This window comes from Corvus moneduloides, chromosome 12, assembly GCF_009650955.1.
Source record: "Corvus moneduloides isolate bCorMon1 chromosome 12, bCorMon1.pri, whole genome shotgun sequence".
In the NCBI taxonomy this organism is placed as follows: domain Eukaryota; kingdom Metazoa; phylum Chordata; class Aves; order Passeriformes; family Corvidae; genus Corvus; species Corvus moneduloides.
The window spans coordinates 4,480,596-4,502,254 of record NC_045487.1 but is presented as its reverse complement, the minus strand read 5'-3'; the positions used below and the strand labels follow the sequence as shown (position 1 = coordinate 4,502,254).

At 39.1% G+C, this 21,659-nt stretch overlaps 1 protein-coding gene across 3 annotated transcripts in view; it reads left to right on the top strand.

Moving 5' to 3' along the window:
- PLCG2 (phospholipase C gamma 2) overlaps positions 1–20,450 on the top strand; it is a 56,921-nt gene extending 36,471 nt beyond the window's left edge. For all 3 annotated transcript variants that reach the window (XM_032121823.1, XM_032121824.1, XM_032121825.1), the window contains 14 exons: positions 957–1,137; positions 2,342–2,410; positions 3,574–3,683; positions 4,529–4,625; positions 5,580–5,646; positions 5,899–6,056; positions 8,704–8,806; positions 9,761–9,970; positions 10,558–10,703; positions 11,694–11,808; positions 12,996–13,163; positions 13,474–13,562; positions 16,950–17,134; positions 17,917–20,450. In XM_032121823.1, the coding sequence (XP_031977714.1) occupies positions 957–1,137; positions 2,342–2,410; positions 3,574–3,683; positions 4,529–4,625; positions 5,580–5,646; positions 5,899–6,056; positions 8,704–8,806; positions 9,761–9,970; positions 10,558–10,703; positions 11,694–11,808; positions 12,996–13,163; positions 13,474–13,562; positions 16,950–17,134; positions 17,917–17,959 (1,741 nt within the window). In that variant the 3' untranslated portion in view covers positions 17,960–20,450. The remainder of the gene's footprint in view (positions 1–956; positions 1,138–2,341; positions 2,411–3,573; positions 3,684–4,528; positions 4,626–5,579; positions 5,647–5,898; positions 6,057–8,703; positions 8,807–9,760; positions 9,971–10,557; positions 10,704–11,693; positions 11,809–12,995; positions 13,164–13,473; positions 13,563–16,949; positions 17,135–17,916) is intronic.
- Positions 20,451–21,659: the final 1,209 nt, after the last annotated feature.

Here is a 21,659-nt window from a genome sequence, read left to right as displayed (position 1 = left end):
ATATTCTGGTTTTTCTTATTTAAAAAATAATGGTTTTTTAGAGTCATGCTATTCTTGCTTTCAAACTATGAATAATTACCGTGGTTGATTTGTGCAGCAGGCCCATGTATGAGAGTGTGTGCAAGAGTTGATTTGTGACTGGCCTAAACGTTTATGCTTTTATAAAGATTGTTTGAGCACCAGCTGTCCCTTTCTTCGCATACAGAACTATGGATGGCCCTTCTTTCATTCCCTGACACTCCTTGTTAAAGGGTGTTATTTTGAAGTTTCCTTCAGTGCAGATTCATCAATTATTCTATTTCCCTATCACCTAGAAATCCTGACCTGTCAGATAACTGAAATGTCAAAGTGAAATTGTTGGCTCTTCTTGCCAGGGAAAATAGTTTTGAATAGTTTTGTGATTCTTGTAAAAACATTAATGAAATATATAGAATTGGAGTGTTCTCCATCGTGCCTTCAGAGAAAATTGTGTTTCTCTGAAAATGTGTAATTTAGCAACATGTAAAGTTGCTTACTTACATGCCTTGTTTGTTGAAGATGTCCAAAATTCCCCAGTCTCCTGTGTACTTTGGGTTGAAGTTTTCTGCTGTTACCAAGGTGGATATTGAAGTAACTGGAGCTGCAGCATCTCAATAAAACCATTTCAAAGCAGCATCTTGAAAAGGGTGTAGGGGTCTTTTTGGGTGGGATGGTTGTCAATGGATGGTTTTACTGCATTTATCAATGCAAGCACAAACCTTGTATTTGACCACAAGAGATTTTTTTTCTTTAATAATTGATTTCTGTAGATACCAAAATGGTTATAATAATCATAATAATTGAATAAAAGAGACTTTGTTAGAGGGAGAAGTCATTTCACATGATGAAGGTGCACAAAGCAGCTTTGGTCCGGTTCAGAGCCCTGGTGCTCTCCCTGCAAACACCGACACCTCTTGAGCTGTGTCCTTGTTCCGCAGAGCGGAGGGGAAAGTGAAGCACTTCCGAATCCAGCAGGAGGGGCAGCACTTTGTGCTGGGAACCTCGGCCTACTTCGAGAGCTTGGTGGAGCTGGTGACGTACTACGAGAAGCACCCGCTGTACAGGAAGATGAAGCTGCGCTACCCCGTGACGGAGGAGCTGCTGGAGCGCTACAGCACGGTACTGGGATACTGGGATGGACTGGGGCGCTGGGCTGGGCTCTGCCTCTGGTACAGGATCTCTGGGGGAGGTTAAGCAGGTCACTTTCTGTGAAACTGAGATGCCTATACTGACTTCTTTCACAAAAGTGTGAAAGACAGCTTCATCTTTGATTACAGGCCAACTTTTGCCTTCCCCATGATTTGATTAGAGAAGCCCCACTGTGTACTGGGAGTTGTTGCCCTACTAAAATGAGTTTTTGATAATAGCCTTGCCTACCGTTGGCCCTGTCTTCTATTGCTGAAGTGGGCAGTGATTCTTCAAATGGTCATGCAGATGCCATTTGCTAAGTACTTCAGAAAAAATGAAATATTCTGCTGTACCTCTCACTCTGGACATTTCAGGGACAGTGTCCTACTGCCTTCTGTGGTAAAAGGTACTTCTGAAGGCTGACTATTTGAGATAAGCATGAGGAAATCTCCCCAAGAGACTTATCTCTGGCTATTGACTAAACTAGGAGCCTGGATAATTGGCTGAGGATAAAGGTCTACTATCTGGATGGATGTGTTTCATTTTGAGGGAGATTTGCTTTGGAAAGCCTGAGGTGCTGTCTTCACTTTTCAAGTATATGTCTTTTAGAAGCTGCAGGAAATTACATCTGGCAGGTCTGAAGAAATCAAAACCTGGGGATTTTGTTTTTTTCTGGGGAGACTAAAAGGGACTAAAAAGATTTTAGACCTCAGGATTTATATAATGTTGCCTACAGCAAAGGTTCTGTATCTTAGGACTGGGTTCAAATGGAATTTCAAGGAGAGAATAAAATGAAAATATGACTCTGTATATTGTTTAGAGTTCTTACCTAATAGTGAAACCAATACTGGTACAAAAGTACTGTAACATGGAGATCATAAGGGCAGGTATTTCTTTTCTGGTTGCACACAGAAGAGTAATCACAATCAAAAAACCTTTTGACTGATTAAGTGATACCTTTATGAGGTATTGCTGTTCATTAAACTGAGGCATCAACTGATTAAATAACAAACTCATCTTCAGTTATGTTCAACTATAGAAGTGAGCAAAACAGAGGTGTCTGGCTTCCCTTCTCTTCTGCTGGGCTATGTGCTATCAAAAAGGTGGTTTCAGAAATGATAGTTCTATAAACATGAAGTACTTTTATAATTTTTGATTCCTGAAACTTGATTATTTTTTTCTTTCTTGTTTTTAGGAAAAAGATATTAATTCACTCTATGAAGTCAGGATGTATGTGGAACCTAGTGAAATCACCCCCACAGTGGTATGCTTAAAGAGAGATATTCACACTTACTGTAGACTTCTGAAAATTAGACTTATTGGTTTCCTGTTAGCAGTAATAAAAAGAACTGAAAGCATCAGGCTGCTTGATCTATGGGGGACTGGACAGCAGAAATTTAAAGGGTGTGACTTTTTTCTAGCCTCTCTTCAGAATTTGTACCCACCTATTTTCTTGTACAAATCCTGTTCATTTAGACTCACTTGGGCTCATTTGGGCACTTTTTGCTCTTGGGTCTGTGGAGGTGATTTGGTTTGGTGGGCTCCCAAGTTAAATACCTGTGAGAGGGTTCAATTTGAGAAGGCCACATCTTCATGGAAAGAAAGTACAACATGAACATTTCTGTGCCTGTGGGTGTCTGTACACACTCGTTCCATTAGCAAGCATGTTCTGCATGCACAAATAAGTGCAGGCTTTATTCATGTGTTTTCTATAAAAATCTGGTGCCTTTGGTCTATTAATGAGTTATTAGAGTTTTTATTCTTTTAAGAGATAGATACCATTTTAAAAACAAGTGTCACAGCAAACACTGCTTATCTGGAGTTCTTGCTAGTGCCTACCTATTTGTAAATTCTCAAGAAAATCACCTGCTTGTAAATTTTGTGACTAATTCTTTTTAGTCTTTTTGGCCAGCGAATTTGCATTGCTGCTGAAGCATTTGTGTAGTAGTAAATTCAAGATAACGGTTTAGCTCATCCTGCTAAAACTGCGTGTCTTCCTAAAGGAAGTGTGACCAGCAGGATAGCTGATGTGGTTTTGAAGTGGAGGTTTTGTAGGCACCTAAGCCTGAAAACTCCAAATGCTTATGAACACGTGTTATAAAAATAGAGGATTTATATTTCACCTTGTAGTTTTTTGTGGGTTTTTTTTTTAATTTTTGTTTTCTACCATAATTGTATTGCAGCACCCAAAAAAGAAATTTTTTTTATTTTTCCTTCTTTTCCAAGATGATAGTTGAAGAATACCAAAGTAGCATCACTTGCTTCCACCAATAGATGTCACTCTGGAACTTTAGTATTTTGTTTTCTAAGCTTCATAACCACAACAAAAAATAATCCAATCCTCCCTATTTTTTTTTTAAGATTGCATTATTGATTATTTTATGACCTGTCCCCCCAGATGACCCCTTTGCTCTGTTTCTCTTAAAGCCTCAGAGAACAGTGAAAGCCTTGTATGACTACAGAGCCAAAAGGAGTGATGAATTGAGCTTCTCTCGAGGAGCTTTAATTCATAATGTCACAAAGGAAACTGGAGGCTGGTAAGGACAAAGATTCCTCTTGGGAGAACTTCTGGTGACTTACTAGATGGAGGAAAAAATGAACTTTGAGTAGTAGTTTTTAAAAACTGCCTGTTGTCTGATTGCTGCTTATTAACTGTGCCCTTATAAATCTTAATGCCAGTGTATTAAAAAAAAAAAAACCCAAACACAAAATCCCCTCATCTTCAATTCTCCTTTCATGTCTTTTTCATTTTTCTATCCCGCAGCAATAACCTCAGCCTGCAGAACCTTCATAGCCTGGTATATCCAGTATTTTTCCCATACTATCCAGTATTTTCCCATAATATCCAGTATTTTTCCCATCTACCCTTCCTGGACATGTGTGTGTTCTGGGAAGTCATGCATCTCTTATCATTGCAATCATTGCTCTGCTTCTGTCCTTGCTCTGCTAAGCATTTCTCAGGAATCAAACCCACCTTTTTTAGTGCTCTGTACAGTCTCCTTTCATAACAGGTTTTCTTTTTTAGCTGGCTTGTAAATTGCTTGGAAAGCTTGGGAATCTAATGTTTCCCTGTAGTTTCTACAGGGTAATCAACCACATAATAGTATTTTTAGTACTGGAGGGGGAAAAAGCCTCTTAAGTCATTAATTGCAGTTTACAGTAACTGTAATTCCTCCGAAATCATCTGTTACTACAGTTAATGATCACTTTGTTAGAGCTTTTAGCTACTTCATCATTTATATTTTGGTGATAGCCAGCTAGACAATCTAGTGTGGGGTATTAATGACCAATTTCTTGGGGATTATTGCTTCATTAATGGCCTGTTGAAGCTCTTTAACTATTTTTTTTTTTTCATTCTGTCTACTTTTCTGTTTAAATTCAGGTGGAAGGGGGATTATGGAGAAAAAGTCCAACATTATTTTCCATCTAATTATGTTGAAGATCTGTCATCTGATAGCTCTGCTGAGCTTGAAAATCAGGTGAGGGTTACGGTTTGAACACTACATTTCCTTGGCTATCTGCTGGAAGTGGAAGTCTGGTTTATACACTCACAGCTCTGTGTGCTGTGTTTGAGAGAGCACAGAATAGAGGAATGAATGCATTTTTCATTGTTCTCTGCTGCTGAATATTTTTTTCAGGGCATCCCATGCTGAAAGCTATTTTAGGAGATAGAATATCATGAGTTGGAAGGGACCCCTAGGTATCTGTGATTCTATGATAGCTGAATTGGTGAGGTTTTAGGAGATTCTGGTTGTTTCCTGCTCATAAAAATCATAAACAGTTTAGATTTTTCATAGTTTGGCTAAACAATAACATGCCTGAAACTTAACTAGTTTTCCTTTATAGTCACTGTCTTAATATTTGCAAATAAGAAAATTATATGTCCAAACACACCTTACTTGTCATTTTACTCTTCATTATAGGGTTTTTATGCATAGCTAACCCAATCCTGTTTGTCAAAAGAATCTAAAAAATATGGTCCCGTGTCTTGGACAAAGAGCTCTTGAACAAAAGAAAACAGAACTCCACAGTAATAAGTTTTGACATTTTTGAATTTTAAAAATAAAACATTGAATTCTTTTGTTCTTCTGAAGCACTTCCAATGATTTTCTAGAAGTCTTTGTAGAAAACCACAAGTATTACATTTCCTGCCCCCTGGTTACTGTAACCTTAAGCAGACTTGAAAAATGAACAGTTGTGTCAGGACAGAAGCTACTACAAAGTAATCTTGTTTTGACTGCTCTCACTGAAGAGATCCTCGTGTGTTTTTTAGATAGGAAAACAGGCTTTTAAACACAGGCTTTCAAACATCATAGTGGGCATGCTTTCAGTAAAGCTGAGATTAGATTTAATGGTGCACATTTATTATTTGTTAATGTCCTGTGCATGTTCACTCAAGAGATTTAGGGTCAGATTTAACTCATGTTTTTCAGATCATTGAGGACAACCCACTGGGCTCTCTGTGTCGTGGCATTCTGGTGCTCAATACGTACAATGTTGGTATGTATTTTCTGGTGCTTATATATGGACACCCGACCTTTCTCTGTTGAGAAGACTCTTTTATGTTTATCAGGAGGGATTTTAAAAAGACCAAATCAAGCCCCCCAAACACCTACTTGTATTAATATAGCCAGTACAACTAATACGTTGAAACTTCCTAACAGTATCTGCTGCAATAAATCAACAATGGCAGCTTAGAAAAAGAGCTGTTGGATTTCAGTATAAATTTCTTGCTATGGTTTTACCTAATAGTGAAAATGCCACAAGGAAAACACAAAAAGCCTTTTGTCTTCATTCTGGAACCTAAGAATCCAGAGGATCCATGTGTTGAGTTTGCAACTGATAAAGTAGAAGAACTCTTTGAATGGTACCAAAGTATCCGTGAGATCACTTGGAAAACAGCAGAAGAGGTATTGCTACAAATTTATCTGTTGTTGTTTTAAATAATGTACTGCTATAAATTTACAATAGATTTTGTCTTTAGCTGCCCTCTACTGCTATATGTTGCTCTCACATGGTCCTTGACCCTCTTGCATAGTGCTGTTGTCTGTTTATTTTATTGATGCTGTGATTCTTGTTCCATAACCTCTCTGGGGAATGGTAGGTGAATTAGCATTTTACATAAATTGATGTTAACAGGAGTTTTCCAGCAGAGTACTGTCTGTGATGCACCCTGGCCCTCAGTGAAGTGTGCTTGCTAGGCCAGAGTAGATACCACTGCAATTTTACAGCTGGTCACACTGGTTCATCCCAGTGTTAAGCAGCAGAAGCTCCGATATCAGACTGTTCTTTTCAGAGCTGTGAATCCACCAGTGAGAATGTGTGAAATCTGAGCTGCCATTCTCTAAACTCCTCCTCTTTGCTAACTATTTTCCAGTGAATGCAGTGGCACTGATAGAGAATTGTTTGGCTAATACTCTGTTTGTAACTAATAACCACATTCTGGGTTTCCCTGTTCTTCAATAGTAGTATTTCCAAAAACTTGCCTAAAAATTGAAGGATTCTGCCTAAATTTAACTTCTATGTCCCTCTACTGCCACTTAAAGACATTCTTCAGGACTTGCTTTTCCTGCTCTGATGTACTAATTTACCTCCCTGTAATCCTTTCTAGTATTTAAGAAGTCTCTGACTTGACCAAAAAGTCGTTACTTTGGCTGTTCTTAAGGATACTCTTTTTTTTATATTGCTTTTATTCACCTTTTATTGTTAAGTGGGTGATATGGTTGATGGAAAATGTGTTTCAGTATCACGTTGGCTCATGCTGTTTATCTGTCATGTGGAATGGAAGTGCTCTGAGGGTTGTCCTGATCCTATTTATAGCAGACAAGTTGATGTCTCAAGCAGAGGACTGTAAATACAGCAAGGGGAGAAGCAACAGGAGCTGTTGACCTATTGTTGGGGGAGGAGAGATACAGTTCTTGTGCCAGGCTTTCATTTAGAAATAAAAATGAGAAAAAGAGAAACATGACCTAAAAGAAGTGTCTCCAAATCGAATGTCTTTTATGCTACAACAATGGCTCTTCAGGAACCTGGCCGCTTTTTCTCTCTCCGTACAGTTGGAGAAGTATTAAACAGTCTGTGTTCAAAGATGCTTTAAAACTCATTTCTGTCACTTGGGAGGCCTTTCTCACAGCGTGGCCTCTACAAAGTTCACATGATAGACTGACTGCAGCATGGGGAGGGGATGAAGATGAGGCAAGGCCCTTGTTGTCAGTACAGTTAACAGGCTGAATTTTGGGAAGGAAAAAGCACAGTGAGTTAAGACTCTGCTGCAATGTGATACATGGGGATTTATTAATGAGTTTGGTTTTGGGCAATGTCTGTTATGTACAAAAAATAAAACTAAGCTTCGTGTATCTTGTAATCTCTGCTCAGTACTGATACTTGCCATGCTCCCCGGGGTAGTTGTTCCTTGCTCTCCTGCTTGGTTATCACTAGAGGTTTCTGTCTAGAGAGGAGCTCATGCCACCTAAAAGTGATCTTTTGCTGCTTGGAGCTCTGGTTACTGTTGAGCAATGTCTGGGAACTGTGGTGGATCACTAAGTACAATGAGGTTTGTACAGCTTTTTCTGAAGGTTATTTCCAAGTCTAAAAACTGTATTCCTCTTTGTCTTTCTTAGACTTCAATGTATAATCCTGGGTTCAGTGAGATATTCTGGAAACTCATGGCTCCCTAGTTCTGATTTTCATTCCTTTTATGTTTGTCTTGTTGAGGGAATTCTTTTAGAAGGCTTCCTGATTGCTGCTGCTTCATGATCTTTTGTGCCAAAGCTAATCACTGTTCAGTATGGGACTCTTCTAACATGTTTTATTCTGTAGCTGCTTCTTATGCCTGAAAAGCCTCCAGCCCAAATGTCTCCACTCAGGACATGTCTTTCTGCTTTCAGCAGTTCCCAGTCTCTGCTGGCAGGGAACATTGCTCAGCTTCCACAGAGCAGGTGCTTGCAAACGTGGAAGTAGAGAGTGGGTTTAGTAGTGGGGATTTCAACAAGATGGCACATGATTTTCTTACAGAACATGATGGGTTTGGTGCACAAATAGAAAACAACAAAAGAATGATGCACAGAGGGTTTGAATTTCACTGTTTGGGAGTTACTAACAAGACTTAAGTTCTGCCAAGGATTATAAATAGATACAGAGACACTTTACTACCCTTTGCATTTTTTCTGCATACATTTGCATTTATATGAGGTATAGGGTTAAGAATGTAACTAAAATTGAATTGAGTAGAGCCACATTAAAAGAAAAAAAAAATGTTGCCAGGATTCTGAGCAAGACTGATCAGGGAAGAAGTGAAACCCTTGCTTGTAAAAACCCCAAACACCACCTTTCTCCCCACCAAAAAAACCCCAAAAGTACATTCCCAGCTAAACCTCGCTGTTTGCTTATTGCCTGTTCTCTGACTTGGATCTGAAAGGCCATTACATCTGTGCAAGTGTGTAAGGTTTCAGGTAGGAATCTGGGCACCAGAGAAGGCATTCATTAGAGTGCACCCTGGAGCTACTGTGCCATAATACTCAGTGTGCCTATCATCTAAAACTTTGTTATGTTTTCCAGGAGAACAGGAGGAAATACTGGGAAAAGAATCAGTTAATTGCTATTGAATTATCTGATCTGGTAATCTACTGCAAGCCAACAAGCAAAACCAAGGACAATTTAGGTATTGCCTTTGATGTTACATTGGAATTTTACCCTTTCTACTATCTTTACAGATGTTAGTTGGGATTTTAGGTCTGAAGATAAAATCTATCCTACTGGAAAACAAAGTTCTGCCTCACCTAGGCAGTTTTCAATAGCACTTTGAAGCTGTACACCAGGGAACTTGGTGCTGTTCATCTATCACAAAAGAACTGTCACAAATTTTAATTAGTTAACTAGAGGCACCCTCTCAGATGTATATTCCATGGGGAAGCTCACTAGTTACATCTCAATTGACTTTTTTGAGACTAAAATCTCTGGCTGAACACTTGTGATTTGTTTGTAAAAAACCTTCATAAATAGGTTTACTGTGCGTTTTTAAATTTTACTGTAAGAACATGTTTGCCAGGACTAAGCTGTTGGAATGATGTATGGCTTCATAATATAACTGGGCCTCTGTAAGTGCAGCTGTGGATTGTGACACTGAAATATGTACTTTTTATTCCAGTTTTTTGTCATTGCTGCTGGAGAAGCCAACAAGCGTGCCCTTTTTCTTTAAGTTTCTTTGCAAATGTTTTTAATAAGCTGTCACTGCATTTAAGACATTATAATTATAGTCATTGTTTGAGGCATTGGCTAACCCTGGCTCACCCTTTCTTCTCCCCATTTAAACCTAGGAAAAGATGTCTCATTTAAATATGTATTATAGTGATCAGAAGTACATTATTAGCAATGAGATGAGAACATGACTACAGGCTCTTATCTGCCCTTCTGTAAAGCGTGTGGCAGGCAGGCAATTTTAACTTTCAGCCTTGATTTTCAACCAATTTGCCGTGTCTGCATGAAAACTGTGCCAATTATTGCATTAAAGGACAAGGCAAAACAAAGTAAAACAAAGTGTTGGTAAAAATACAGTATAAGTGTCAACATCTTTCTTCCTTTGGTAACCACTGTTCTTCCTCCCATCCCTGTGTAGACAGTCCTGATTTCAGAGAAATCCGTTCTTTTGTGGAAACCAAGGCAGAGAGCATCGTTAAGCAAAAGCCACTGGAGCTGTTGAAGTACAACCTGAAGGGTTTGACTCGCGTCTATCCCAAAGGACAGAGGGTTGACTCATCCAACTATGACCCGTTTCGCCTCTGGCTTTGTGGCTCCCAGATGGTGGCTCTGAACTTCCAAACTCCAGGTAATTTTCCCTTTGAAAAAGGATCTAATGCATCTTCCATTTCACTATAAATGAGCCCTTTTCTGGCCCTTCTGCCTCTCTAATCACCGTCCTATTTATTTGGACTTCCTGCAAGAAAGGGTGTTTAGTTTGCTTTTTAATGTGTGGGTTGCCATCCAAAGCTGGGCCCCAGAAACAGATCTCCAAAAGCCCTGTCTCTGAGCCTAACTGCCCCCAAACCCTGAAAGATTTGTTTCACCTCGATCTCTTTGTGATAAGCAAGGAGACATGTTTACGGTGAGTTTCAGGTGGATGAATGGTTGTGCAGCCACAGGGAAGGCTGTATTCCACTTCCTGGTGAGGGCCAGCTAGTTTGTGACACATTGATAGGAAGCTAATTGGGGATGGAGATGAGGTTTTTTGGGATTAAAATTGGTGAGAAATGGCCTGTCAGATTCAGTTACTGAAGGAAGCAAGTCTCCCACCGTTCCAGCTCTTTCTGGTAAAGTGCTGACCAGAAAGAATTGCAGAGAGGAGCTGTTAATCTGGTATTTCCTTAGCTTTATTCCAGGGGATCTTGTGTTGTGACTGTTTAACTCTCTCCCCAGATAAATACATGCAATTGAACCATGCCTTGTTTTCCTTGAATGGACACACTGGCTATGTGCTGCAGCCGGAGAGCATGAGAAATGAGGAGTATGACCCATTGCCAAATGACTCCAAGAGGAAATTGCAGATGATTATGACAGTGAGGGTAAATCTCTTTTGTAAATTATGCTTTTTTACAAGTCATAAATATCTATAAAACTAAAAATAAAGCTATTATGTTTCAGAGCAAGATCTGACAGATTGTCAAAATACTGTTTTTAAATGTCAGTGTGTGTGAGAATAAAAGTAACTTCACTGGTTCCTGAAAAGAAATACATGTCTTTATCATGCTAATGAAGAACGTGCTATAGGACTGAAACCACAATCCTGGGATGATTTTGTGTAATTTCTAATAAAAACATCAAATGAACTCACTTGAATTTCCAATCAAATGGGTTCTTAGTAGCAGTGTCCTACTGGAGATTGATTAGCAGCAGACTAACTAGTTTAGGGATTTTGAGTGTGAAAGAAAGATATTTATAATGACATGTAGAAACTAAACAGAAAACCTAATAAACTGACCCCCACTTCATCATATTTAATCCACTATGACTTAATCTGAATGTCATTCTCATTTTTCTTCAAGAGATGAGTTTATCATTGGAAAGTTTTGCCATCTTGACTGGGTGCCAGACAGGGTTGGACTTGTTTCTGTTCTCAGTTGCTGTGCAGTAAGACATGTCCTTTCAAAGTATGTTTTCTGAGAAAGAGGAAACTCTTCACTACAGTTTAAAGATGAGGTAAACGGCCTGTGAATTCAAAGCAGAAATGTCTTGAAATGGGTATGTAATAAAGAGAGAAGAAAGATAACAAAACTTGTGCTACAAGCCTGGCCTGGAGCTGCACACTGTGTGTAATGAATGTCAGCTACAGTGCCTTTTTTTTCCACAATGAAAATCATTGAGTTGCCCAGACTATGGAAGGTATTGTTATTGGTGGCACAGATAATACATGCAAACATATTCAAGAGAGAGAATGTGTACTTTTCCATGTTCTGGATTTTTTCCCCCCTCTCGTTCTGTAGGCTACTTCTGTTCAGCAACAATGATTCCAAGTTTCCTTGGGAGGTGGTTATAATTTACAGTTGCTTTTGCAGGTTTTAGGTGCTCGTCATCTCCCTAAACTTGGTAGAAGCATCGCCTGTCCCTTTGTAGAGGTTGAGATTTGTGGGGCCGAATACGATAACAACAAATTCAAGACAACAGTTGTGAGTGAGTATCTGGGTTTCTGTGTTGCTGGGATATGGTTGTACTTCCAGGGTACTTAAACAACGTGAGCAGAGGATGAGCACTATAGGGGGAGTAAGTTAACTGTAGCTCTGGACTGATGAGTCACAAAGTCTTGTTCTCGTGCTTATCTCGGGCCCTGTTAATTTGAGAAACTTCATTGTATATCAAATTTAGGAAAAAAAAACTGTTATAGTTTGGGGGAAAAAAGTCCCATTCTGTTATGTTGTTGCCCAAGCATAAGTTTTGTGTATTTGCATATTTTAAAGTATTACTGTCTTGAGAGTGCCTCCAACAGTGCTAGTCAGTTCCCAAAAGTCTGGCCCAAATGGGGAGTTACTACTGTGAGATCCAGACTGTGTTTATTTAAACTGAGGCTCTAAGACTGGCACTCCCTTGGAGACAGCTTGGGTGTATAGGGCTGTAAAACTGAGTAACTTGCAATGCATTAGAAGTCTGACCAAAGCTCAGTCCTGGGGAGTTCTGGATAAGGAATTTGTTTGTGTTTACATGAACTTAAAGAGTACTGAAATGGGACAATATTTCAGCCACTTCATATTTCACCATTTAGTATTTCTGGATGCAACAGTGTTCCTCTGGTGAAAAACAGGCTTTGGTTCTGATTATCCAAACCAGTGATACCAGTGGAAAATAAACACAGAATCAGAAACAGAATGTGCATTGTGGCTCCTCAGTACTTCAGAGAAGATGATTATGATTTAAACTTTCTGTGGGAAGTGACCAAGACTTTAGAGAGCAAGCTTCCTGGTTGTGTCACATATAGCAAATCTTGGTGTTCTGTACATGACTACAAAAATTGGGCCAAGGTACATTAATCTTCCTAGTGCTTTTCCTGCTTTCTCTTGGATATGGAGCGTGAGGCTTATATGAGAAATTAATTAGCTTTCTTTTTTCTCTTTACAAATACATGTCCATGTACGAATACAAATAATAGCTTTTCTTCATGGATTTTCATCCCTGCCAAGTTTCCTCCTAGTTCTCCCACCAAGTAAACAAATACAAACTTTCTGAAGCAAGGTTACAGCATAAGACAGATGGTAAATAGGATTTTTGGGCTTCTGTATGCCTAGAAAATGTCCTGGGATACATACCCATATGTGAATGAAGTGAAATTATTGCTTCATCCTGCAAATGTTTCCTTTTCATTGCAGATGACAATGGCCTTAATCCAACTTGGGCACCTTATGCAGAGCAAGTGAAATTTGAAATTTACGACCCAAATCTGGCATTCCTGCGCTTTGTTGTTTACGAGGAGGATATGTTCAGTGATCCCAACTTCTTAGCACATGCCACTTTTCCCATCAAAGGAATCAAATCAGGTGAGATCAGTGGTTATAATGAGGTGCTGTTGAGCATTATTGTACTGTGCCAGACTCTGCTGCCAGGCTCCCTCCTGCCTCGATGAAGCTCCTTCCTCTGGCTTTAGTTTTCAAGAGCGTGTGAAATCAGGTGTTTCTCAATTTTGCTAGTCTTGTCTTTTGCTTCTCTCCAACTGCCATAGCAGACCCTGCTCTCAGCAGAGGAGCATTTGAACACTGAAGAATGTTCACAGTGTGCACCATTTCTGTGAGTGCAAATTCCCCCTTGATGGACTCTAATTGTCCTTTGTTTTCATTCCCCCTGCCCCAGGTTTTAGGTCAGTTCCTCTCAAGAATGGCTACAGTGAAGATATAGAGCTGGCCTCGCTTCTGGTGCACTGTGAGATGCAACAAGTTCTGGTGAGGACCACTGGGGTTTGTTTTGTGCACTTAGTGTGTCTGTTATCAGTTCTTTGTGGAAAGCAGGAACTGAGGATTCAGTTTTCTGTTCTGTGTCTGATGTGCTGTTGTCAGGCATTTCTTCTGCAGGTACCGGGGAAGACAAATAGCACAAATTGAGTTACTCTCCCTCTGGGTGGACAGATTACACGGTTGTTAAAAGAAATAATGCACAAACAAAGCCTCATTACCTCCAATAGTTTTTGCTGTAACAGCATGGTCGTTGTCTTTCCTTGTTAACTGACTGATGCCATGCAAAGTTAGCTAAAATCAGCTTTGGCTTCATAGAATCATCTTTTTTTTAAAGGTCCTACATAAAAAAAGAAATCACCTCAGCAATAGAAGATAGTAATTTCTCCCACTATTTCATTAAAATAAACAACCCAACAAGGAGAAGACATATCTGGTTCTTAAAGAACTGCTAATCTGCTTCTTTTAAGCCTCTCTAAACACCTACTTGAAGTAGTAGTATTTTAAAACACATAAGGGAAAAAAAAATGATGCATCCTTGCTCATGAATGCAGGCATTAAAGCAGCTGATCTGTGAACAGTGTTTGTTGGTGTTCCAAGGGTGCTGCTGTATCATGTTGATTTGAAGGATATTTCTCAGAGTCTTTCTCAATAATATATTATGTAATTTAAATATACTTGTGATATGATGAAAGTTCAAAGATGCTTCTGGGAAGTGGCTGTTTCAGGGTGCTTTCCAGCACCGTTCTGATTCAGAGAAAAAAAAAAGTTCAACTTCTTATTTGTAGTCTGTCAAATCATTCAGGCCCATGCTGCACTTCACACTAGTGTACATTATTTTTCTGATTGAAACATCAGCTTCTGTGAACTCTTAAGTCATTATGTCTCTGGAGGGATTTGTGCCTGCAGTTGCATACACTGAACTGGGAATTTCTGAATTCAGTCACACTGTTTTTCCCAAAGGAGTGGAAGCCTTTTTCAAACATGCTTTGTGGAGGTTTGTACGAAGCCACCTTATAAAACCTGATGTAAAAGGACAGCGTGTGCAATGACAGTGTTGAAAGCTGTAGTAGGTTCCTGTAGGTTCCTTCTGTGAGCCAGCCAGGGGTTCTGAGAGCAGGAGAGGACTAGAAGCTGAGCCCAGTGGTGTGTGTGTAAACAGGAGACCTATGTCCTTTCAAGATAATATTTAAATTGTTCATATTTAAATTGTTAATATTTCACGGACTCGAGTCTGACAGAGGAGGCCTGGGACACTGCTGCTTTAGGGCTTGCTGCCTTTGAGAAAATCGACAAAATCACCATTGCCTAATGCTGAGCATGGACATCACTTGTGGATGCATCGCAAATCCCTCCTGCTGTGGCTTGTCTTCAGGAACCCAGATCATTATTTGCCTGGGGCAGGAGCAGCCCTCAGTGTTGTTCACAGCAGCAGTCTGTCCCCCAATCTGTCAGCACTGACTCCTTTGACAGTAGCACATTTCACACTCTAGAAGCCCCTTCTGCTTGTTAAGCCAAATGAAGATGCAGCTCAGCTTGGTGTTTTTACAATGCCTGGTGTCTCTGGGTGGTAATGCAGTGGCAGGAGAACTTCCAAAAACTTCCTTTTGTTTGGCAGCCTGCAACAGACCCAGGCTTACTAAAGTTGTCAACTCTAGAACTTTTGCCAGATCATTCAAGAAGCATCAGAAAAGATCAAAGCTGCCTCTGTTTCTCTGCTTCCTTTTAAAAAGTGATGACCCTCCATAAAATGATACCATTTAATAACAGGCCTGTTTATATACAGAGCCCATCTGTGTGCTCTTGGAGATGAAATACAAAATTATGGCGAGGAATTACAGATGGCTGTGGAGTTTATTAGGAATAGTAAAGCAAAAATATTGTAGACATAAGCATGTACATTTGTGAATTATTATGTGGGGCCTTACGCAGTTCCTGTACAAGTTAAACAGGTTTTTTGATATTGTAGAAATTGTACTGTACTGAGGTGGTTGTTATATTTATAAGCACGTCTTATTTGCTTGAAAATTGATTTACTTCCTTCAGAAAGTGTATGTATTTCTTCAGCTTTTTCTGACTACAGTCAGCCTCAATGGTGTATATGTTCTTGACTTAAAGATTGAAGTGGACATCCTTAAATGTACTTTTGTGGATACATTTATTTACAACAAGTAACAGTAGTATATATGCTTCTTGATGGCTACACCTGCAAATTGGTAATTAACAATCTGCATTTCCTTTGTGATTTGGGAATACAAAGTTTCCTACCCCTTTACAAACAAAAATTAAATAAATTACTCTTAAAATACTAATCAGTAGCATATCACTGAGGTTGTTTCAGTTGCTCCAACCCGTACCTGCGTAGGAATGTGTTTCAGGAGGAAAAAGAAGGTTTAGGAAAGGATCATGTTGCTGTAACTGAAACCCCTTGGGTGTGTTGCTAAGCTATCAATTTTCCTAGATCTGGACTGAATGCAGAAAGAGGCATTCTTATTAGTATGCTGCCTTTCAAAATGTTTGGATTTATTACATTTATCGATTGCATGTCATTTCTTGTAGAAGGAGTATCTTGTTTTGCTGCTGATGTGAAAATTAAGACTTCAGTCCTGCTAGTTCTATTCCCCACCAGTAACTTTATAAAGAGGCAGCTTTTGCATCCAGAGTTTTGAAGTATTAAAATAATTTGAAGTCCTAAAGGGAATCATGATGATTGTTTTATAGTTGTGGAATATTTTGAGACCTTCTACTGTGGGCTACAACTGAAACTCAGACTTACTCAGTTCCTCTGCAAGTACTGAATTGCTGTAGTTACATAGAAATGCAGGATCTGTCTGTCTTTATTGACTGTCTGGGTACTTGCTGCTGTTAGGGGTCCTATTTACCAGTCAGTATTTTGATCTTTAGTCTGTATTTCAATAGAAAATCCCCAGGATTGTCACCTTGTCACATGATACATAAATATAATGGAAGAGCCAAAAATGAAACATTTTAAAAATGTGTTTTTAATATTATTATAATCTGATAAGTCATCATGATACACTATTTTCTGTTCTTCCCTCAACAGACTGACATGCTCTATTAGGAAAAAATATTCTGATAGAAGTGTTTAGATACACAAATTTTGTGACCTGTGCTAGAATGTCCCTGATGCCCCTGTCAAGATGGTATGGCTGGACAGACTGTGGGGCTGAGGGGTTTTTTTAGTGCTTTCTAAGTTAGTTTGTTTCCAGAAACATTCCAGAAACATCCCATCAAACATTCTATGCAGCTATTAAAATGTGGTTAGGAAAACAAAATAATCCCCCAAACTCTGTTGATTCTGTGTCATTTTGGGAACGTGTTTTGCAAGTTACCTTGATTTCCAATATTCCTTTGAAGGAAAGTGAAGAAGAGCTTTATTCCTCATGTCGGCAACTTCGGAAGCGCCAGGAGGAGCTTAATAACCAGCTGTTCCTCTATGACAGCCACATGAACCTAAGGAATCCCAACAGGGATGCTATACTGAAAGAATTCAACGTGAATGAGCACAAACTACAGATATATCAAGAGACTTGCAACCGCAGGTGGGTTGATGATCATTCTCCCTTCCAAGGCAGCTCTGTCTAGACAGGATTTATGGTAAGGAAACCTCAAATATATCAAAAGGAGCATCTAAAGTGCTGTGAGGGTAGAATGAGCTCATCTGAAACAAGGAAGGGCTGCAGAGAAGCCAGGCTGGGCCTCAAGCCACTAGAGGCCAGCAGAAGCTGTGCAATGTGTGCTCAGTGACATCTCAGTTGCAGTGATCATAGTGACACTTGTAATCCTGTGAGATTTTATATCCCTCTCTTCTGCTTTCTGGGAGGAAAGCCTGGAAGTATACACAGACAAATAAATAAACCTCTTCATTCTTGCTGTGCTATCAGAGTTATGTCCCTGGAAATGTCATGCACATGTGAAATATGTGGGAACAGATACACAAACCACAAAAGATAAAGCCAGTATTGAATTGTAACAGCACAGCATTGTCAGTTCAGTGTCAGTACATTATCCAGAGCTTAGGGGAAGGTTCCTTCTCCTTGGCCTGCCACTTTTGGGCTGAGTGTGAGGGAGATAGAGAGAGGCTTCATGTACCAAGAGGAAGTTTTGAGTAGATCTCAAGACTTTAAATATTCTTACCCTTTATTGTGTGTGCTGAACAGCTGCATGAATCACTTGTTTGCTTCCATTTATTGAGGGAAAAAAATGGCAATGCTCATTGCTGATATATTACTTGCCATTGGTATCCAAGTACACTGAACTTGGTAGACTGTTTTCCTCTGAAATTCCTTTTAAGCTTGACTTTTTCCTTTTGTTTTCCCTTAAGATTAAAGGAGAAGAAAGTTAGTAACAGCAAATTCTACTCTTAGAGCCCATCATTCTTTGATGTGTGCTTTACGGTGCAGTTCAGGAAGAGATGAATTTATCATCCTACTCAGCGACGGTTTCATCAGATGGAATGACTGGAAGAAGAGGAGGAAGAGGAAATACGGATTTCCTTTATAGTGTCTTCTTCTTAAAAAAATCTGTTTTAATACCTAATAATTTATATTCTGTACAAAGCATACCCTCTGTGCAGGCCAGAGCTTCTGTGTATTCAAGATTTTTAAAACTTGAGGATGTGTAGTTGGATAGACCTCACTTCTCATTATCAGTAGCTGAAGTACAAGTATAAATCATCTCCTGTATGTGTGTACACAGGCTGAAGATAAGGCAGTCACAACAATTTGCATGCGTGGAATCACACCACTTTAACAACCTGGCTCCTCAAGATGAACTAGTAGTGAGTTTTTAATTTATTAAATGCTGTACAAGCACTTCTACACCAGCACTGTCATGTCATGTATGTTAGTCCTCAAGGCAGCAGATTGTGCTGCTGATACTGTATAAAATATTTTGGGCAGCTATTGTCTCTTATTAAAAGTTTTCTGTTACATTTTCGAGAACAAGATAATATGTTAATTTTGTTGAAAGCAAATACCCTCTGTGACTGTAGTTGTGTTTTTTCTGCTGAACTCTCTTTAAAGGTTTAGGAAAGGAGCAATGTGTGAGCCTCTATTCATAACTCCTGTGAACTTGTGTTCACAGCCTCAAGGCACTGGGAGAAGTTCTAAGATATGCAGTAGGAGATATCTGTTTGTTTGCAGAAAGGGAAGGTATTTAAAATTCTGAGAACCACTTACTTTTGTACAGTATCATTTCTGCAAATCCTTTCAGCTGCTAATGTGCTTAGAAATGAATTTTTAAATGAACTGTCAATTTTTAATCTTGCAATCCTACGTAGATGATAGTCAAATGATAGTGTTCTGTAAATGTAGACCGTTTTCCCAAAATGTAACTAATCCAAGAATGAGAGTGTGCACAAATACAGAGGTGCATCCTCCTGGTGCCTTTAGTCAAATCAAGAACATGGAGCTGCAGATGAGAATATTTGTTAGATTAGCAAGTGTATTTTCGTGCCAGAGCAGAACTAAAGTGCTTCAATGGAATATTTAACAGCAGTTGTCATAATTTCTATATGTGTTGGTCCTTTGTGCTAGTGCTGTGTTGTTATAATCAAATTCCTGGTTGTCTTATCTCTACATGGGTGGAGTTTTGCTATCTATATTCCCAGCTTTAACTTCCAAATATGTGCAGAGGAGTTTAGCTTTTGGAGTGACTGCCTGAGGCACAAAATGCTGCTTACACAGAGCTGTGCTTCTGATCACAGAGGACTTGCACAGATTTGGGATTCATGGCCTGATGCAGCTGCCTCAGCAATTTTCAGTTTCTCTTGCTCCCCATGCTGTGACTTCTGTTGTTTCAAGAGGCGCTTAATTGATGCCACTGTGCATTCACAGATGATGGTTTGAGAAACCCCCTTGAGAGTTCAGCTATTGTGCAAAGACAGTCTTGTCTCAGAGATGAAAGTGTTATAATGCTGTATCCCACAAAGGGGTGGCTTCTGTAAATGTTTTATTATAAAGAAATTAATTACTAATCACCCAACTTAAAATCAGAGAAAAGTTAAAGGCAATTCTCTGCTTTTTCATCCTGTCTGAAATCTCTTCAGTACCCAGCTGTGATTGACCTCTTCAAGGAGTAGATGGGTGTAAACCCTACTCAAACAAAGAAAAAAATCTCATCAACTGTGGATTTGGGAGGTGGAGCTGTAACCCAGACTGTTGTATAGAGCTGGTTTTATCTTCATTATCCAGGTCTGGATTGTTCTGCTTGTCAGAATTCTTTTTAAGCTCAGTTCCAGAGCAGACCCAACCCAACTGGCCATTTGTCTTGGCTTCCTTCATTCTTGTGTGTATTCCTGACACAGCACAGCCACTGTGTGATGGACACAGGAGTGAGTTCCTTGTGCTGCTCTTGTGCAAATATTTAAGAATTAGCACATTTTGTCGTCCTTTGAAAAGTCCTGTGCACATTCTCCACACGTGCATGATGTCAGAAGTTATAAGAGGCACTCCATCAGTGTTTATGGAAATGCATTTTGTTTTACAGTAAGAAATTTTCCCAGACTATGATGTTACACTGTGTGCAGAATGAAAATACTGCAGTGACTCTCCTGCTGATTTGCAAGTGGTGGGGAAGGCTATGTTCTAACTCCTCTTGGTTCTTGCATTCTGTGTCTTATCTTCAAGACCTCACCTATCAGTTCTTCCTCGGGGCAGACTCTGTAGCAACTTTTTCACAGTTGCAACTGTTTGAGTATGAAAGTAGGTTTGAATGCGTGTGCTAATTTTTTTTAATCCAGGAGGGAAAACATTCATAAATTTTTGAAGTTAACAATTGTTAAATTGTTATATTCTTTTAGAAACTGTTTTAAATCATTGAAATAACTTATTTTAATAAATAATTTTTGATATCTCACATTAATGTGAATGATGCCAGGTGCTTCTTTGTTTAAGCATTGCTTGTTGAATTTCATTACTTTTGCCAGTCATTTGAAGCAGTGAGTTCTTACTGAAAAGTGATCTGCTGGTGTGGTATGGCGTGCTTTGCTAGAGGTTGGAAGAAGGGCATTTCTGTGTTTTTAAGATGAACTGACTTAATGATTGTTCCAGTAGATAAGGGTATCATTGCACTTCCTCTGGCTCCAAACACATGAGGCAGAAGGAAAGGGTCAAAGATCAAGTTTAACTTGTGACTCCAAACCAACCTTTTTCAGTGAGAGGCAGATACAAACTCCAGCTCTAATGAGAATCAGATTTGTATGAGCTTGAACAATAAAATCTGAGCAAGGCAAAGATTAAATTTGTGGTAATTTGGAAGAAGAGTAATATTGATTTTTACCAAGAGATTGCACGGGGAGAACTGCTGCTGGGTGAATGCACTCTGCCTTTATGTGGTGATTTTTTTAATTGTTGGGAGTCTTGGGAACAAAATTTTTCTCATCTTTTGATCAAAATTACGTGCTTATTGAACATGAATCAGTATGAGGTGTCTTCAGCCTAATTCTTCTTGAAGATCATCAAATCAGCCAAATGGTCTTTATCACCTTTGCATTTGTAAATATTGGTACACATGAGTTTTGGAGTCCAAAAAATTGCTACATTTCGGTGTTTTGTTGCCTGTATTCTCACTTTTTTTCCACCCCAACATATGTATATATTTCTCTGTTGAAAGCATTTTGTTAGTTTTGCAGTTCTTTAACCTTGGTGAGATGGTGTGAGCTGTGCACCAGCCATTATCTTAAAGTTCTCCAAACCACTTGGAAAAATCTGAATGTGGTGGGGAAGCTGAAGTGCAGTGGTTGAATTCTGCTACGGTAATGTGTCAGCATTTTTAGTGCAGTCCAACTGGTTGGCTTTGTTCCAGACTGAAATTCCATTTATATAATGAGAAATAGAAGTTAAATATAATGAAAATTAATCTTCAGAATCAGTTCAGAGATGAATTTATCTTCAGATCCATAACAGTATTTATAAGCATGCCCAGCTATTAGTTTTAAAAGAATTTAAATTAAATTAAAAGCAGTTTATTCATTGCTAGTCTACATTTTTAGCTGTTACTCCAGCAAAACAGGGAATTGTGAGCTTGACTAAAAAAAGCAGTAGTTCCCCCAACACTTGTGTACCC